This window comes from Orcinus orca, chromosome 4 (assembly GCF_937001465.1).
Source record: "Orcinus orca chromosome 4, mOrcOrc1.1, whole genome shotgun sequence".
Classification (NCBI taxonomy): Eukaryota; Metazoa; Chordata; class Mammalia; order Artiodactyla; family Delphinidae; genus Orcinus; species Orcinus orca.
In genome coordinates, this window is record NC_064562.1 from 50,817,471 (window position 1) to 50,835,503 (window position 18,033).

Sequence of the window (18,033 nt, forward strand, 5' to 3'; positions counted from 1 at the left end):
TTCATCTTTCATCCACTGAGGAGTTCAATGACCTTCTGTGCTTTTTATCACCTCTAAAATTAAAAAGTAAACAACCCCTTCCATACCTCTCCTCAAATAATCATATCAAAGCTAAAGAATTTTTCTTCCAGAAGTTGACACTATATAACCTTTCAGAGAGTTTTCTTTGGATATATAATAGATTAGAACATTTTAAATCACTACCAGTCTTTCCTCCTTTGTTCTTTTTGAAACCATTGGAATCTTGACTCAGAAAAAACTAGTTAAGAGATAATTGGTTTCTATATATGCTTTTCTTTCCCTAGAGGTATGAAGGATGTCTTAGGAAATGATAGGATGCACTTAATAAAGTTTATAGCTATTTCCTCATTCTGTGTTTAACACCAAACTATAAAGCTTTAATTTTATTTCTTCTGGCTTATTTTACAATTTTTGTCTTAACTTTTCTTTTAAATATGGTGCATTGAGTACATTCCTTTAACTTTCTTTCTTCCCAACATCCCACTTATATGGTTTAAAGATTGAACTAAACCACAGTTTTGAAAAGCAAGGGACAGATGTTATTACACTGGTCAAACTACCTTAAAGAGGAGTAAAAGGACTTCATTAGCTCTGTAGCGTTATATGTGCTCGGATGTGTGTGGGGAAGGAGGGAAGATCCATCTTTAGGAATGGATAAGTCCATATTTGAATAATATCATCAGTACTGGTTTTCTTTCAACATTTTAGTCTCTCTTTTCTTCTGTATTAGTTTTATTTTCAGCCAGGCAAAGATGGCTGCCAGAGGAGAGGGGGGATGGGATATTATTCTAGCCAGACCTGGGTCATATGGCCACCCCAGTGGTAGCTGGGAAGACTCACCTCCACCCAAATCACATGTAATATTTTCCCCACGGACAAGAGGGATTATATTACTAGAAAAAGGGACTGGGGAGAATGTGTGTTGAACAGTAAAATTGCAGTTGACAGTCCACTACAGGTACCATCAGAGGACAAGAAATTATGAAGAAGATAGGAAGTTCATGGGATTGGCTTGACAGCAAAATCTCAAAGGAAACTGGAACTCAAGATACCAGAGGTAAGCTCAGGATTTCCTAGGGGAACCTCAGAAAGACTCCAAGCTTGGAGTCAACAAGTACAGAGAACAGTAGTGGGCAATTGGGTAATAATCAAGAATCTTTTAAAGAATTATTTTCCAAAGTGCTGCATTAGTTGGACCTCCTTCCTGCCCTTTCTCCAGTCTTAACAGCCCTGGTGGCAGTCATGCCTGCCCTCAGGCCAGAAGTCTAAGAACTGCTCTCTTTTAAGAAAGTAGATTAGCAATTCAGTAGGACATCTGAGGTGTTGGAACCTGAGAGAGAAGCAGAGGCACTGAAGCATGCCTCTTCAGAGAATAGCAGTTTTGGCGGATCCCAGCAAGTTTAACTTCCTGTCTAGGTACCTTTCTGGGATACCTGCTTAAATAGTACTACCCTCCCATTTAAGGGAGACACCATTTGGGAAAACAAATTCGAACAACCTCAGAGAGAGCCAAAAATAATCTTTTTTATGCCAATATAAACAGACAGACAGTTGAGGAGAATAAAGATGGAAGAGGATTAAGATGAAAGAAAGAACAGCTGACCTCAGATAAAATTCAGAAGAAAACTTCAAAGAAAAAAAAGTGTAATATGTATTTTACTAAGATTCAAGAACATGTTGCAATGATTAATCATAGTTTCATTGAAAAAGTGGCAGAGAACCAGGACAGAGTTTGAAAATTATGAAGATAAATTTTAATGGATGGGTTAAATAACAATTTAGCATGAATCAAGACTGAGTTGTTGATTTGGAGCCAAAGAGGAGGAACTCTGTGTATGTGAAGAAAAAAAAAAAAAGAAAGAAAAAAAATCTGGAAAAATTGAGAGAAAAAGTGTACGGAAAGTACATCACAAAGTTTTCATATCTGTAAATATGAGTTCTAGAAGTAAAGAACAGGAAGGTGGAAAGGAGAAAAATATTGAAAGAAATCATTGAAGAAATATCATGAGCCAGAGAAAGATAATGAATTTCAGATTAAAGGAACCCATCTAGCACCACACAGGATGAATGGAAAAAGACCTATATCTAGACACGTCTGGCAAAATTTCAGAACTCTAAGGATAAAAAGAAAATCCTCAGTTACTGCCAGAGACAGGGAATAAAAAATGGAAAATCAGGTCTTCCCTGGTGGCGCAGTGGTTGAGAGTCCACCTGCCAGTGCAGGGGACACGGGTTCGTGCCCCGGTCCGGGAGGATCCCACATGCCGCGGAGCAGCTGGGCCCGTGAGCCACGGCCGCTGAGCCTGCGCGTCCGGAGCCTGTGCTCTGCAACGGGAGAAGCCACAGCAGTGAGAGGCCCGCGTACCGCAAAAAAAAAAAAAGGAAAATCAAATAACTGAGTTCTTAGCAGCCGTGCTGAACGCTTGAAGATAGTGAAGCAGTATTTTCATCATTTGGGGGAAAATACTGAACTTAAATTTTTTATAGTTAACCACATTATTTATCATATGAGGACAAGTATATTTTTATATTTAGAAAAACTATGTACTTTATATGAAAATATTTGAGACACATAATACAGTGGAAAATATAATCCAAGATAGAGGATATGGTGGTAGGGCAGTGTCGGGGGGAGGAAACTGGTAGCTACAGTGGCAGTCTTGGACCTTCAAAAAGAGCCAAAGAGAGGGCTTCCCTGGTGGCGCAGTTGTTGAGAGTCCACCTGCCGATGCAGTGGACATGGGTTCGTGCCCCGGTCCGGGAAGATCCCACATGCCGTGGAGCGGCTGGGCCCGTGAGTCACGGCCGCTGAGCCTGCGCGTCCGGAGCCTGTGCTCCGCAACGGGAGAGGCCACAACAGTGAGAGGCTCACACACCACAAAAAAAAAAAAAAAAGAAAAAAAGGACCAAAGAGAGCTAGAAGAAAATTCAAGTGCTGCCACTCTTAGAAAACATGGACAATTCTATTTCAACCAGTAATGTCTAAATGATATAAAATTACATTCTCTTCAGTGATTAGTATTTACTTAGTCACATTATAAATGTAGTTAATTAATTTTTAGTTTTTAGAATCAACCTAGAAAATATATAAGATAGACTTGATTATAGTTATGGAATAGTTAAGGAGTATAGTTATAAACCTTTATAATATAAAAATAATATAACCTATAAAATTGCGAGATAGAGGGCAACAAAGGAAGGGTTAGTGCTCATTTCTTCAATGGACAGTCAATAGATAGCACATAAAAATTGGTAAATCAAGAAACAGAAGTAAAATGATGTTAAAGTTAAGCTTGTAACCGCACTGGAAGTCAGTTAACAGCGTTAACAGTGTATTGCCATTTTGTTTCAGGCCAGTAACAAAAAGATTTACTGTTCATCTTGTGCCTTTGTGGCCTTTGAATTTTTTAAAAATCGCACTTTCATGCATCATATTTATAATACTAAAAAGATTGCAGATGTGTTTCATTTATCTACTTAAATAATAATACTTTTATTTATAAAGTGCCATTCCAGGACCACATGGTTTTTAGAAATTCTGTGAGGTAGGTAGAAATGGAGGACATACGGAAATTAATTCCAAGAAATTGGAAAGTTGCATAGAATACAAATATGAATACTTTTATGTAAGATGCATAATTATTTCTTGACTGGCTTACACTCTTTATTTTGTATGTCAATTCCGGAGTCCTTTCCATGATTCTTTTTTTTTTTTTTTTTTTAATTTTATTTATCTATGGCTGTGTTGGGTCTTCGTTTCTGTGCGAGGGCTTTCTCTAGCTGCGGCAAGTGGGGGCCACTCTTCATCACGGTGCGCGGGCCTCTCACTATCGCGGTCTCTCTTGTTGTGGAGCACAGGTTCCAGACACGCAGGCTCAGTAATTGTGGCTCACGGGCCCAGTTGCTCCGTGGCATGTGGGATCTTCCCAGATCAGGGCTCGAACCCGTGTCCCCTGCATTGGCAGGCAGATTCTCAACCACTGCGTCACCAGGGAAGCCCTTCCATGATTCTTTTAAAAAAAAAAGTTTGTTAAAAATTTGGATGTATGGGAAAATTCTGAGTCCTTCTTCCCACCAGTGCCTTTAAATAAGATGACATTTTCTCTGACATACTGAAGACTGGGATTAGAAGCCTGGTTTTTCCATAAGAAGAAAGTCATGTGATCAAGGAGAGCTACAGCTACTGGCGGCAGGGTATATCTTCTGGAAAAACTGGAAGAAAAGATGGGAATAGAGATGGCCTTTTTTATCTTTCTGAAGATAGAGCTTATCTTATGTCCCTAGCTGGACAATATTTGTTGAATGAAAGAATTTATTTTGATGCCACTTCAACTTAAAGATAGGTTGGCATCCTGTTCCTACTGTACATAGGTAAAATGTTTTTTGAAAGCCTAATTTTAGGAGTGTTGCATCAGAAACGTCTTTTGGGAAGCACATTTCTAATTGTATGTTTGTCATATTTGATTTTAAAAATCATGAAATATTATGCTGTTATATGCATTTAAGTACTGAAAGTGTAAACTGCCAAGACCCTAAGACCTAAGTACACTATCTATAATGATTCTACTTAAATTATACAGTTTTCTAGGCAAGCTGGAGTGCTTAAAAAGAAATCAAATTATGCAAATATATACCCTTAAAATAACTTATGAGAAATACTTTAAAAACTAAGCATTTTACTGGAAATTGTGGAATTTGTGTTAGAGAGAGATGGTTTACCTGAGCGTACAAAAACGAATATTAAAGTATAAAATTATATTTGGCAATTCAGTTATGCTTTTAAACATTTTGTAAGCTATTGGTTTTTCAGTGGCTACCCTTTAAAGAATATTAACTGCCTTCACTGAGAGACATTGGCATATATGTTCTTGAAGAGGATGGGAATTCTCAAGTAATTGTAAATATAGTTGACTCTGTTAAGAAATTGATGAAAGAGCTATTGAAAGATATGAATGTGGGTTAAATTTGGTTTCATAAAACATAGTAGTGATTTCATAAAACATGCTAGTGTTTATCTGTTACACACATAAAAGTTGTTATATGTTAACTTCTGTTTTCTTATCTGGCGTTAGTTTTTATTAGATTTGGTAGTAAAACTGAATATCTGAAATTTGTGGGGGAAGTTGAAAGTAATGGTAGTAACATTGCTTCTAACATAGCTGGGTTGTGAGATATCTTCATGATGACCAAAGAGTCACAGTTACATTGACTGAAATCAGTATTTCTTTATATATATATATATATATATATATATATATATATATGGGGTTTGTGTTGGGATCTCTGGTCAGGATCAAGTTAGTGGAAAAGGGACCACATTTTGCAATTTTTGGCCTAGTTTTTTGAGGATATAGACCATTTAATGTAATACATTTCCTAGGAGATGGAATTATGAGTCTGAAAGAGTACTTGCAATAATTGCTTGCAGGCAAACCATTCCAGATTTGTTATGAATAGACTAGGCTAGAAACAGCAGAGTGGTCATTGGCATCATGAGAAACCAGACTGATTGGAGCTTGCTGCCAGCAACTCTAGGCCATCAAGCAACCAGAGAAGGAGTTGAGATTCCAAGTTTCCTTGGGTAGTTTTTGCATCCTGATTATTTTCCATGCCTTTGATACTGTCTTAAGTGACCTGGAGCTGTTTCTTGTGTCCCCTAGAGCAGGGGTCCCCAATTCCCGGGCTGTTAAGAACGCAGGCCGCACAGCAGGAGGTCAGTGGCGATGAAGCGGAGCTTCATCTGCCACTTCCCTTCACTCCCCATGGCTGGCATTACCGCCTGAACCATCCCCCCGCTCACCGCCAGGTCCTCGGAAAAATAGTCTTCCACGAAACCGGTCCCTGGTTCCAAAAAGATTGGGGACCGCTGCCCTAGAGTAGGACAGTCGTCCTTCCAGAAGGGTGGTAGAAATTGGTTAACTCAAAAAAATTGGCTTTGGACTTGTCTCTTGTTGTAATTTGCATTTTTATCCCCAGGCTCTCTACTCTCCCCACCACTGTGCTTGTGGGGTTGGGGTAGGGAGGTAGGCTCTGTGTGTGTGTGTGTGTGTGTGTGTGTGTGTGTGTGTGTGTGTGGTATATTTATTTTTGTTGGTAGATACTTGTTGCTTTGGAACAGAAGAAATTGAGAGCACTGTACTATCAGTAGATTTAGCCTATTTGAAACAAAACCAAAAAATGTTGAAGGAAGTTATTCCTATTATATATGTACTTGTTTATTCTTATTTGAAATGTTGTACAGACAAATTTGGGAGGTGAATGTTCTCCAAAAACAATAAAAATCTTGTCAATTTTGTATACATAGAACCTATTGTGAAATACTAGGAAAAGAATGAATTCATGGTGTGACCTAGCATCGGTAGAGACAACAAGTGCAAGTGTCCAGCAGGCACAACTGTAATTGCAGATGTGAAAGGAGGGAAAGCTGTTTTGTTTCTTACTTTGCTTAGTCTGTTACTTATATTTGGACAAGACTGTGGTTGTATTTAATTCTATACATGGGACACATCTGGATGAAATATTTGTTTAAATATAATAATACTTTCTGTACTGTTCTGAATGGAGTTTTGAGTTTTATTTATTAGTTAGATTAAAGAAAAATGGAAAGGGACTATATATCAGAGAAGATGAAAAAATCATTGAAGATTTTGATTTTAGACTTTGTTGAAAATCAGGATCAAGTTTTTCTAGATTATAGACTCTTGAAGGTGCAGTAACTATTTGTCATTCTATATCCATTGTGTAGTATAAAGCCTGTCACCTAGTAAGCACTCAGTAAATATTTGTATAAATGAATGATCAAAATAGTAATGATCTTTCAAAAGAAAGTTTACTAGGGCCTTTTTATAGCATTAGCCTTGAGAAAAATTTTATTTAAGCAATAAATATCCTTCCTCACATTTAGAATATACTAATGGATGGCCTTTTCATGATTTATATATTAGGTTATAATTTTATATATCCTTACTTAATCCTTTGTTACCTAAGCCTTTTAGGTGTTCCTCACACATCTAGAAGCCTGTCCAACTATTAACATTTATTTTGGAGGTTCTGGTGAAGTTTTAATCATTCTTATTTTTAAACATTATCATCAAAATTTGACCTGGGGGCTTCCCTGGTGGCGCAGTGGTTGAGAGTCCGCCTGCCAATGCAGGGGACGCAGGTTCGTGCCCCGGTCCGGGAAGATCCCACGTGCCGCGGGGCGGCTGTGCCCGTGAGCCATGGCCGCTGGGCCTGTGTGTCCAGAGCCTGTGCTCCGCGACGGGAGAGGCCACAACAGTGAGAGGCCCGTGTACCGCAAAAAGAAAAAAAAAAATTTGACCTGGGATACATGTCAAGAAACTGTGATAGAAGCTGTTTAGTGCTCTTTGTGTTAATAAAAACCTATCTTCTTCATCTTAGTTTGCGTTCGATTTTTTTTCCAAGAATGATGGAAGGATTACTTTAGAAATTTATGCTTTAGAAATGAATAGTTTGAAATAAATGTGGAAGGCAAACAAATGAATACCCAACAGTATTTTATTAATTTAGTTTAGTAAGAACATACCCAAAGAATTCTGGATCTTTATGATACTGAATTCCGGCAGAAACTTCACAACTTAAAGAGTCCATTAAACCTGGGTGGAATTTGTATTTAACCGAAGTGGATTTTTTAAAAGTGTCATTTGATTCACCATTCTTCTCTGTTCTCCCAAGTACGTACATATAGACAGAATCTGCATTGTGGCTCCTTATTTTGTTTTTTGGGGTTTTTTTGTGGTAAATAAATTCTTAATCTGTCAGGGAATTAATGTATTTTTTTTGTTAAGGGAACAGAAGTTAGATGAGAGGAGATGTAATTTTCATTTGCATTTCCTTAAAAAGTGGAAATGATGAGGGAGTAAGGATAAATCTAGAATCATGTTTTAAAACATGCTTATTTCTGATCTGGGTTTCACTTAATAGACTTTGTATCATTAATACTTACTATTTGTAGGGAAGCAGGCAGTCTCATTCACTGTCAGAGTGTAAATTCAACCTTAGAGGGCAATTTGGTAACATAAAGTTTTAAATACATGTACCCATCAAGAAATTTACAGTACAGTTATATTCAGGTATGTGCAGAGTATGTGTGCCCTTTTTTTGGGGCATGTTCATTGCAGTATTGTGAAATGTTGAAGCAACACAAATGCCCACCAAAAGGGAACTGATTAAATAAATTATAGTATAGTTTTTTAGTGAAAATTTGAGCAACTATCACAATCAAAGAGAGAGATACATGTACTAATCTGAAACAGTTATGGAGTATTACATTTTTAAAATGGAGATGAAGAAAAGTATGTACAATATGCTTCCATTTGTATAAAAAATAATCTACACTAAGATAAGCTTTATATATGTAGGTTATTTCTGGAAGAATACACTAGTTGTGCTTTTAGGAGTTGGTGAGAGATAGGTTTACTTTTCCCTATGTTCTCTTTTATATAGGAATGTTTTCCATGTACATGTATTACTTTGCAGATAAAAACCATAGTTTTTTTTAAAAAAGAAAGTAATCTGTGGTGGTAATGAAAAGAATATTACTGTGCTACATTAGACATATATCGAGGGCTTCCCTAGTGGCGCAGTGGTTAAGAATCCGCCTGCCAATGCAGGGGACATGGGTTCGAGTCCTGGTCCGGGAAGATCCCACATGCCATGGAGCAACTAAGCCCGTGTACTGCAACTACTGAGTCTGCACTTTAGAGCCTGTGAGCCACAACTACTGAAGCCCACGTGCCTAGAGCCTGTGCCCATGCACCTCAACGAAGACCCAACGCAGCCAAAACTAAAAAAAATAAAATAAATAAGTTAAAAAAAAAAGACATATATCGAGAACCCCCAGTCATATTGTGGCATGATTTGGTTTAGGAGAAATATAAGGTAAATTCATGGTGATAGAGTTATTTTAATAATGTATATAGGGTATCAGAAATTTGACCATATTTTGTTATCCTTTTAATTTAAATTCTGTTTAACTCTTTAATGTATGTATGTCACTTATGCTTGGTCCAGGCTATTTTACATTTCTGCTGAAATATAACTTACGGAGTAGAAAAGAGAAAAAGAGAGATGTTATAAAGTAATGACTACATTTCACACATTTTGAGAGGTGAAGTTGGTTCAGATTTTGTTTTCCTAGTAGTTTGTTTTTATGTAGGCGGGTGAAATAATTATATTTATGCTGCAACCAATTATTTGTCCTTGTTTTGTTTGAAAATGTGGATTTTGATAAGTCTCGCCCTTCCCTAAATAGAAAAAAATATTTGATGGGAGCAGAACTTCTTTACAAGGAATATTTGATTGAAAAAAAAATGTTTTATGTGGAGGAACAAACATCAACAAAATGTTAAACCATACAAAATAGGGTTGCTTGCTTGTCAACATATTTCTCTGTGTGTGTGTGTGTGTGTGTGTGTGTGTGTGTGTTTGGTTTCTTTGCTCCTCGTTCAAAGAAATCAGTGCTGGTCCTAAATAAAATTGTAACTTTCAGAAGATTCCTTTATGCAGTCTTGGTATTTATTAAGCTTCTTCTGTCCTTTTCCCCCACTTTTTATGGGAGGCTTTTCTCTTCACTTTGGACGTTTGAATCTTCTTATTGTAGTAAGTATTTTCCTTTATGATTTAAGTCACTTACATCTGTTAGTTTGTATTTGTTTGCGTAACTGTAAGTAGGTTAACTATCATTTACGCTTTAATGCTTTTGCCATAGGTGAAAATTAAAGATTTTGAAATCCATTTTAGGCAAATGGGAAAACAGGTTTTTTTGCCTACAAATTGAGGTTGAACTAGAAGGAAAGTGGCTTACTATTAGGATGTAGGGTCTTATAGCAGATGTATATGAATCTCCTTTCACACACCCTTTTGCCCAAAGTATCCTATGCTGTGGCATAGGTCCTCATATTAACAAAAGAACCAGAAAATAAAATTAAGAATAAATAATTACTTTGCTGTATAACAAAGAATTACAGGGACTTCCCTAGTGGCGCAGTGGTTAAGAATCCGCCTGCCAGTGCAGGGGATACGGGTTCAATCCCTGGTCTGTGAAGATCCCACATGCTGTGGAGCAGCGAAGCCCGTGCGCCACAACTACTGAGCCTGTGCTCTAGAGCCCGCGAGCCACAACTACTGAGTCTGCGTGCCACAACTACTGAAGCCCGTGTGCCTAGAGCCCGTGCTCCTCCACAAGAGAAGCCACGGCAATGAGAAGCCCACCCACCACAATGAAGAGTAGCCCCCATCACTGCAACTAGAGAAAGCCCGCGCTCAACAACGAAAACCCAATGCAGCCAAAAATAAATAAATAAATATATTAAAAAAAAAAGAATTACAGAAATTCTCAAATACAGATTCTGTTTATATTCAACATTTCTAATATCTTATTTCAGTGACCTAAAGATAATAGTCACAGAACACATGTTCTTGTCATCAGAAATAATTCCTAGTGGTAGCAATAATTTAAAAGGGATTAGGATACAAATCTGGATATCAGATGATTCCTATATTCATGCATTTGTTATTTAATCAACAAATACTTAAGTCCTTGCTCTATGCCAGAGACTGTGCTGGCCCTGGGTATACCTTGGCAAACAGAGCATTGCCTGCTTTCATCAAGCTTGTGATCCGTAAGGGAGAGACATGATAAATGATATATAAATATCTGTAATTCTGTAAGAAAGCCATAATCACATCTTTATTACTAAAAACTTAACAGTATATGTCAGAAAACATAAGGGAAGCACTGTATAATCCTAGAACAGGAGGGAAGGAGACAGTGAATGGTTTGATTGACTTGAATCTTAGGGGGCCCGATTTCTTGTCAAAGTTGGAAAGCCTGTTCTTGGCTTATGGGAAATAAGAATGTATGAACATATGAGTTCCTTGAATTCAAATCTACCATTACTTGCTTCTGTTGGAAGAAGGTTTGAGAAACAGAAACTTCGTTGATGACTTCTTCTAATCTAAGGATGAAGCAGTTTATTTGAAGTATGGAACGGATTGAGCTGGAAGGAGGAAAATAGTAAGATCAGTTTTCTGGTTCTTCATAAGCTGTGTCTTAACAATGGATATTATTTTGTTTGAGAACCTCCAAATACCAGACACACTTATATATAAATGAAAGCGCTGTATATGGTCTGAGGGAAAACATTTTTAATATCATTTGTTTTCCATTAATTTCACACATCCTTTGAAGTCAGACCCTTCTGGGTTTGAATCTCAACTCTGCTATATAACTATGTACTGTCTGTGGCTTGATTTTCTCATCCGTAAAATGAGGGTCATATCATCTGGAGGAAGTATAGTAGATGGTTCAGAGGACAGACTCTGGAGTCAAGTACCTGGGTCCATATCTTAGCTTCTTAATTAGCTTAGTTGCGAGTAAGTTGGGGAAGTTGCTTAACTTCTGTGTACCTCAGTTTCCAGAATGGAGATAATAGTAGCTACCTTTCTTTTAGGATTATTGTGAGATTTAATGAGTTAATATATACAAGGCACTTAAAGTGGTGTATCACATATAGTAAGCACAAGGTAATTATTAATGTTATTATTTTGAATTATTATCACCTAGGGTATTGTGAGGGTTAAATAACATGTTTATTTGAAAAACAATGACTTGTATATTGCCTGACACAGTGAGGATGTCTCCTAAATATCAGAAACTGAGTAGTAGATACTTTATCTCATTTAATCTTCTCATAAACCTGTTTAGAAGAAATTTTATCTGTTTTGTTGACTGTACCCAGGACAGTTTCTGATATACAATAGAAAATCCATTGTTGAGTGAATGTTATCCCTTTTTACAGATAAGTAAACTAAGGCCCAAGAGAATTACAAAATCTTTCTACTAAAACATGGCATCACTTTGAGGAGACATTACTGGAAAGGCCATTCATATCATCACTGAGATTTGACCATATGTGAATGGTCTTCCCTGTCGTTTTCCTTTCCTTTAAAAAATTCACTTTCTCTAGTTAGGTTAGGAAAATTTAGACTAGAAGAACTGTTCACCTTAGAGTTATAATTAGATTGGTTAACCTAATTGAGGGATCACTTCAAGTTCAGTTTGTATGGTACTCTCACAAGTACAGGGTTATTTTGTTAATACTGCAGAGCACAAAACATTGTTCCTCTCCCATTGCATTTTGTATATTATATATTATATAAGGAAGAAATTTGACAAAGTAAAAAATTTTACTAAAGTGAGGGTCAATTACAGTGATAAATATAAAATTAGCTCTACTGTTACTCACCCGCTTTATTTGCTATTAAATGATACAGAAACAGTGTTTCTGAATTTCATTCATCTGAAATATTTTAGTCTCTTGTAGTATTTATGATAAGGTGGGGGGGAGGCCATTTCTTTGGTTAGTAAATGAGGTTAAAGACATTCCTAGAAAATGCATATAACCGTGATGTGTTATGGTTTGCTTCAGTGATTGTAAATCTGTTGAATGTTAATCTCATTTCTCTTAGATATTTCCAAACAGATTAGTTTATAGAAAACCAGTTTACCATTAAAAAACTACATTAAATTATTACTTTCGGCACCCTCAAGTCAGCACCTGTAATATATGTGTTACATAATACATATGGCTGATGTAACAAATTCCTGATTTGGTATTACCTTGCATCCTTCTTTGCGTATTTGATACAGCCATTAATCTTACTACAAGGCTTTACTAAGGATAAATTGCTACGTAACCCACTTCAACTTCTTTTGTTCAACCAGGAAGCCAGACGTGTTTAAATAGGTTTTAAAAAAATGTTATTATTTCTTTTTTGAAATTTTAGAGTTTTAAAATTTGAAATGGTAAAATAAGAGACTTTATTTTGCCTGTTGAAATTACTTGACAGAAGTTTGCTTTGGAATAGAGCTTCTGTATCTTTAAAAAATACACAGTGAGTCACCCCCTGCTCTTTTGGTAGATGCCTGGCTAGTGAACAGCTAAGCTGCTTTAGGCATGTAATAGAACATTCCATTTCCTGTTCCCTTGCTGACACAGAGGAGTGTTCCTGCTGGCAATGATCTAATCATAGTGCAGTAAGAAACATGGCAGTTTGATAAAACATGGTGGAGACAGCGGCTGAAATGGAAGCATATGTTCTAGAAGACATTCTTGAGGTAGGGCTAGGTTTGTAAATGAAATGAAAGTTGAAATCTGAACAAAGAAATCTTATCTGCCAGAATTATTTTACAGATGAATAGATTAGAGGAGAGAGCAAAGAGAGGCAGAGCATAAAAGCAAGATACGGTCAGACCTTATTCTGTGTGAGAATGTGCCAATCTAGTTCACATGATTACTAAAACCTTATTTTGTTTAAACCTAATGTTTTGTAAATTGTAGATATATGTTTGATAGGGGAAAAAAGAAAAAGAAAGGAAGGGCCTCGGACTTAATAAAAAGCCTTGTGCTGGTGGTGACCTTTAGATTAACTCATTAGAAGGTGGGGTCTGCAAAGCAGCTTTGAGTAGGTTTAGTATCGTATGTCTTAGAATTCATTTACATATCTAAGCCCAAAACTCTGCTTGCAGTTAACTATTAAAAACAGCTGGTTATTTTAGTTTCTAGGGTAAAATTAAGCATATATATTAATCTAATTGCTTAATTTAGCTGGTACATTCTGCTTCTAGGTTTTTCATGTGACTTCATTATAAAATTATTAAATTAAAAATTAAAAGACTGTAAAATTTAACTAATGCTTGAGAGCTCACAAAAATCTGCATTTTGAGTCATGAGAATTTTAAATTATGTTTTCTTTTTTTTCCTGTTTGTGTCAGTGTTATAGAACCTATTTGCGTATAAATCAGTTCAAGAAAATACATGTCAAAGTGAAACTATAATTGGTTTTGGCCTTGGATGTAATATACCATCAAATATTTGTATTTATAGATATATAGATATTTAAATCCCATTTTCTTATTTTGGGGGTTGTAGGGTTCCCCCCCATTAAAAAAAAGTCTAATTTTCATGATGGTGAGTGGTATTCCTAATACTTAGACTGTTAAGATAATTCGTTAAATATTTTACTATCTTCAGGAAGAGAATTTGTTAGGGGGAGAGGGCTTGGGAGAATAAGCTGCAAAGGGAAGCTAGGCGGGGTTAACAAGAGAAAAAAGCCTATGCGCATTATAAAGTGCTGCATGATCAATGAGCATTTTCTGGAGTCCCTCAGTGTATGCTTGGAGCTGACATTGCAGCAAGTCTCATGGTTGTTCTGCAGAATGAAAACTGATTCCATTGTATTATCTAGCTCCTTGCAGACACCTGCCAACATACTCTTTACCCCTCTCCTAAGAGCTATTGTCTGAGTTGAATTCTCTGGTTAATTTCCATTCTTTTCATTTCTTTTTCTTTTTTATATTTTGATAGAATTAGTGAGTCTCCTTAGAAGTGGTATGGTGTATCTTATAAATAGTGATATATACTTTCATCAAGGCACTTCAATAATTAGCAGTGGTCACATGACTATTAGTGGTTCAGATTAAACAAGTCTAATTATAAAGTTCTAGTGGGACATATTTATTTGCTTTTTAAAAATTTTGCTTTGGATTTTAAAAGAAGCGTACCTTATAGATTTCAGTAAATTTATATATTTTCTTTGGTCATTTAAAATTTCAGCATATGACAGATTTTAGAAGTCTTACTTATTTTCTGGGAAAACCCACTTGGGCATAGTTTTATGCCTTAAGTATAGGTTTTTTCTAATACTATCTTAAAAATTGGCTTTTCATTATTCCCACTAAACACAGAAGTGTTTAATGTCATGTTAAGATTTTATGTTGCCTAATTTGTTCATAGTCACTAGTTAGTTACAGAGGTTATTTTACCTCTGTAATTTTTATTGTTTGTCCTAGTTTTCAGTTTCTCTTAATTTGGTTCCTATACACCTGTCGCATTAAACCATACTAAGTGAGTTTTCTCTTTATTTAATATTATTTTATTTAACTGAGTATTTGTCAGTTACTGGCAGACTAGAAGTGAAAATTTTCCAACTAGTAATAAAATATTCTTTTCCAAAATTAAAAGTGCTCATAATGACCTAACGCTAAAAATAAAAGTTTAAAAAGAATAGACTTGCTAACTCTGAAGCTAAATATACCATATTCTAAAGTACCTCATATTGCAAGTGGATAGATATATTTTATACAGTGAACTTCCTAGAAAAAAATTTTTAATGGGTTAGCTCCTTGTGTAAATATCTAATAATGAAGTTCATCTATATGTCACATTGACAGTTTTATTATTGTATCTAATATTGAGCCAAACAAACTTCTAATATGTGAAGTTTGTCACCATAATTTTCATCTTTATGACTGTTTATTGAGCATCTGGAATTTTATATAGATTTTTGATTATTTATATTAAACATTGAATTCCTGCTATTTTTTTCTTCTTTGAATGTAACTTGGTCTTTTGAATCTTACATTTTTAAAAGGTGCTTTTATTTAAGTTTTAATAAAAGGAAAACAAAATCAATATCAGTGAATTAGTGCAGATTAATTCTCATAATGCTATGGTTTACCTTTTAAATTGTGATTGTTTATTATATATACCCCTGTGTATTTAACCTCAATTTTTAGATGATCATCAAAATCTTGAGTAAAATACTGTAAGTTTCTAAAACTTATAGTAAAACTGGAAAAGCTTGATTTCAACTTATATCATTGCTTCTCAGCTCTCCAAGATAATGGATTTAATAGAATAACTTGTTTGTTTTAATTATGCAAATAATCCAGTCAGTAATTTTCTTCTCCAAACCAAAGTAGTCAAAGTGTTTCTGTTCCTTTTGCCCACCTTAACTAATACTCAGGAAAATAGCCAAATACAGATGATGGAAAAGGGCTGGGAGCCTACGTAAATATCTCTTTTTTTGTATTGCTTATGTTATTTTTGCTGATTATAATTTTAGAATTTTGATGTTCTTCCTCTAAGTCATATATAATAATGAATCTTAGTACTCAGAAAGATCAGTAAGAAGAAAAAGTCCTCCAAACTTTTTTTGGAAGGGTATATTCCAAATTTGTGTGACCAAGTGCTGTGTATATAAACCTTAAGTTTATACATAAGCTTTTTAAATATGAAAACATAAAACATATGAAAGTTCATTTCAGAATCTTGATTACTATATATTCTGGTTTCATTGTTTCTATTTGAACCATGTTTAGTGGTTTTTCTATAAGAATTGCTTTAGAAATGAGAAATTTTCACAAATCTTTTAATTTTAATCAAATTCAAAATACTTTCTTCAGGTTGTAGCACTTGATGTATTTTTCCTTTAAAAAAGTAGCAAGTTTTTGAAAATAAAAATATTTACAGGGCTTCCCTGGTGGCGCAGTGGTTGAGAGTCCGCCTGCCTATGCAGGGGACATGGGTTCGTGTCCCGGTCCGGGAGGATCCCACATGCCGCGGAGCAGCTGGGCCCATGAGCCATGGCCGCTGAGCCTGCGCGTCCGGAGCCTGTGCTCCACAACGGGAGAGGCCACAACAGTGAGAGGCCCGTGTACCCCCCAAAAAAAAATATTTACAGTGTTAAGTATAATAACTCTCATGCCCAATCTTGTTCCTTTGTCAGCTAGAGCCAGTTTCTAGCTTCATCTGTACTTGATTTGACAGGTTGTAATGCATAATCTAAAAGCCTTAAATCTCTATCGTTGTTCCTTAGAGATTCAGTGGTTGAGGATTTGGCTGAACTGTTTAGGGTGTAACTAAATTAAGGGGCAGATTTAAACATATTAAGTAGGTTTATTATGGAACCATTTCTTTCTCTGTATTTATCTTGACATCAGAGGGTTTTTAATAAAATAAGCTTGAAAGAGTCACAGGGACACTATTGTTTCCTTTTGATTTGTCACCATTATGGACTAGTGGTAAATAGTGTATTTTCGTCTAAACAGGGGAAGTCCATTTGCTATTTATCATAAAAATTATTTTTAGTAATGATATAAAATCTCTGTGAAGTAGACTCTTTTGACAGTTACTTCCTATATTTCTTTTTAGTCTATAAAATAGATTGGCTTATGTAATGCACATCATTTATATATTTTATCAGTAAGTCTTCCATGGATTTCTAAAGTTCTGTATCTATATAGTTAGTATAATACTGGTGACATTTTTCACTAGGAATAGTTGGAGTTACTCTTAGGACATAAATATAATTTGATCTGGAGACAGAAAAGTTTAGCTAAATATGTAAATTATTTGAATTAATGTAAGTAACATTTTCCATTCATTAAGAGTCTTTGGAAAGATTAGACATTTGGGGCAGATTGAATCTTATAATTTCGCTCCAGCATTGAGCATCTTTAACATGCTAGGCACTTGAAATTCAATGAGCTTATTAGTCCAGCTAACTTTGCTTCATAAAAGTAAAAATTCGGAAGATAGAATGTCTGTCATTGGTATTTAAACATTCTTGGATTCAGGATGTGTATAGATTTGTATTCGAATACTAGTATTTTACTTCATTTGTTCATCTGAATAGTTTGAAACCCATGTTTTTAGCATTCTGAATTTTTTAGTACGCAAATATCTTTCTTTAAGCACCTTTACGTTATCTTTTTTGTGCTTATCTAATTGTTATGCCTATTTATGAATGTCAGGCTGTCTGGAAAGTCCCCTAGATCCCATTTTCATCTTTTTATCTGTAAAGATTTTTCTATTACCAATTCAGTCAGTATGTTGCTATACATAATGTGCATGTATGTATGTGTATGTTCATGCAACACACTCACATATATGCTTACATATACTCTGTATACACACATCCATGTTCATGCTACATTATGCTTTATGAATACTCTTATGTATATATGTGTATTTTCATGCAACACACTCAGATATATGCTTACATATACTCTGCATACACACATTCATGTCCCTGCTATATTATGCTTTATGAATACTCTTATTTGAAAGTCGAGTCTATCTTGAACAGAGGGGCAGAAGTTGCAGCATTGCTTTCACACACCAACTTTGGGAGAATGCATATAGG

At 35.5% G+C, this 18,033-nt stretch overlaps 1 protein-coding gene across 11 annotated transcripts in view; it reads left to right on the forward strand.

Moving 5' to 3' along the window:
- The window catches only part of ANKRD17 (ankyrin repeat domain 17), a 159,873-nt gene that overhangs the window by 19,208 nt on the left and 122,632 nt on the right, over positions 1-18,033 (forward strand). For 2 of the 11 annotated variants that reach the window (XM_033412521.2, XM_012538166.3), the window contains exon 1: positions 13,018-13,162. The exons of the other annotated variants lie outside the window; for them this stretch is intronic. In XM_033412521.2, coding sequence (XP_033268412.1) covers positions 13,109-13,162 — 54 coding nt within the window. In that variant the 5' untranslated portion in view covers positions 13,018-13,108. Of the gene's footprint in view, positions 1-13,017; positions 13,163-18,033 lie in introns of those variants that run through there. 11 annotated transcript variants of the gene reach the window in all.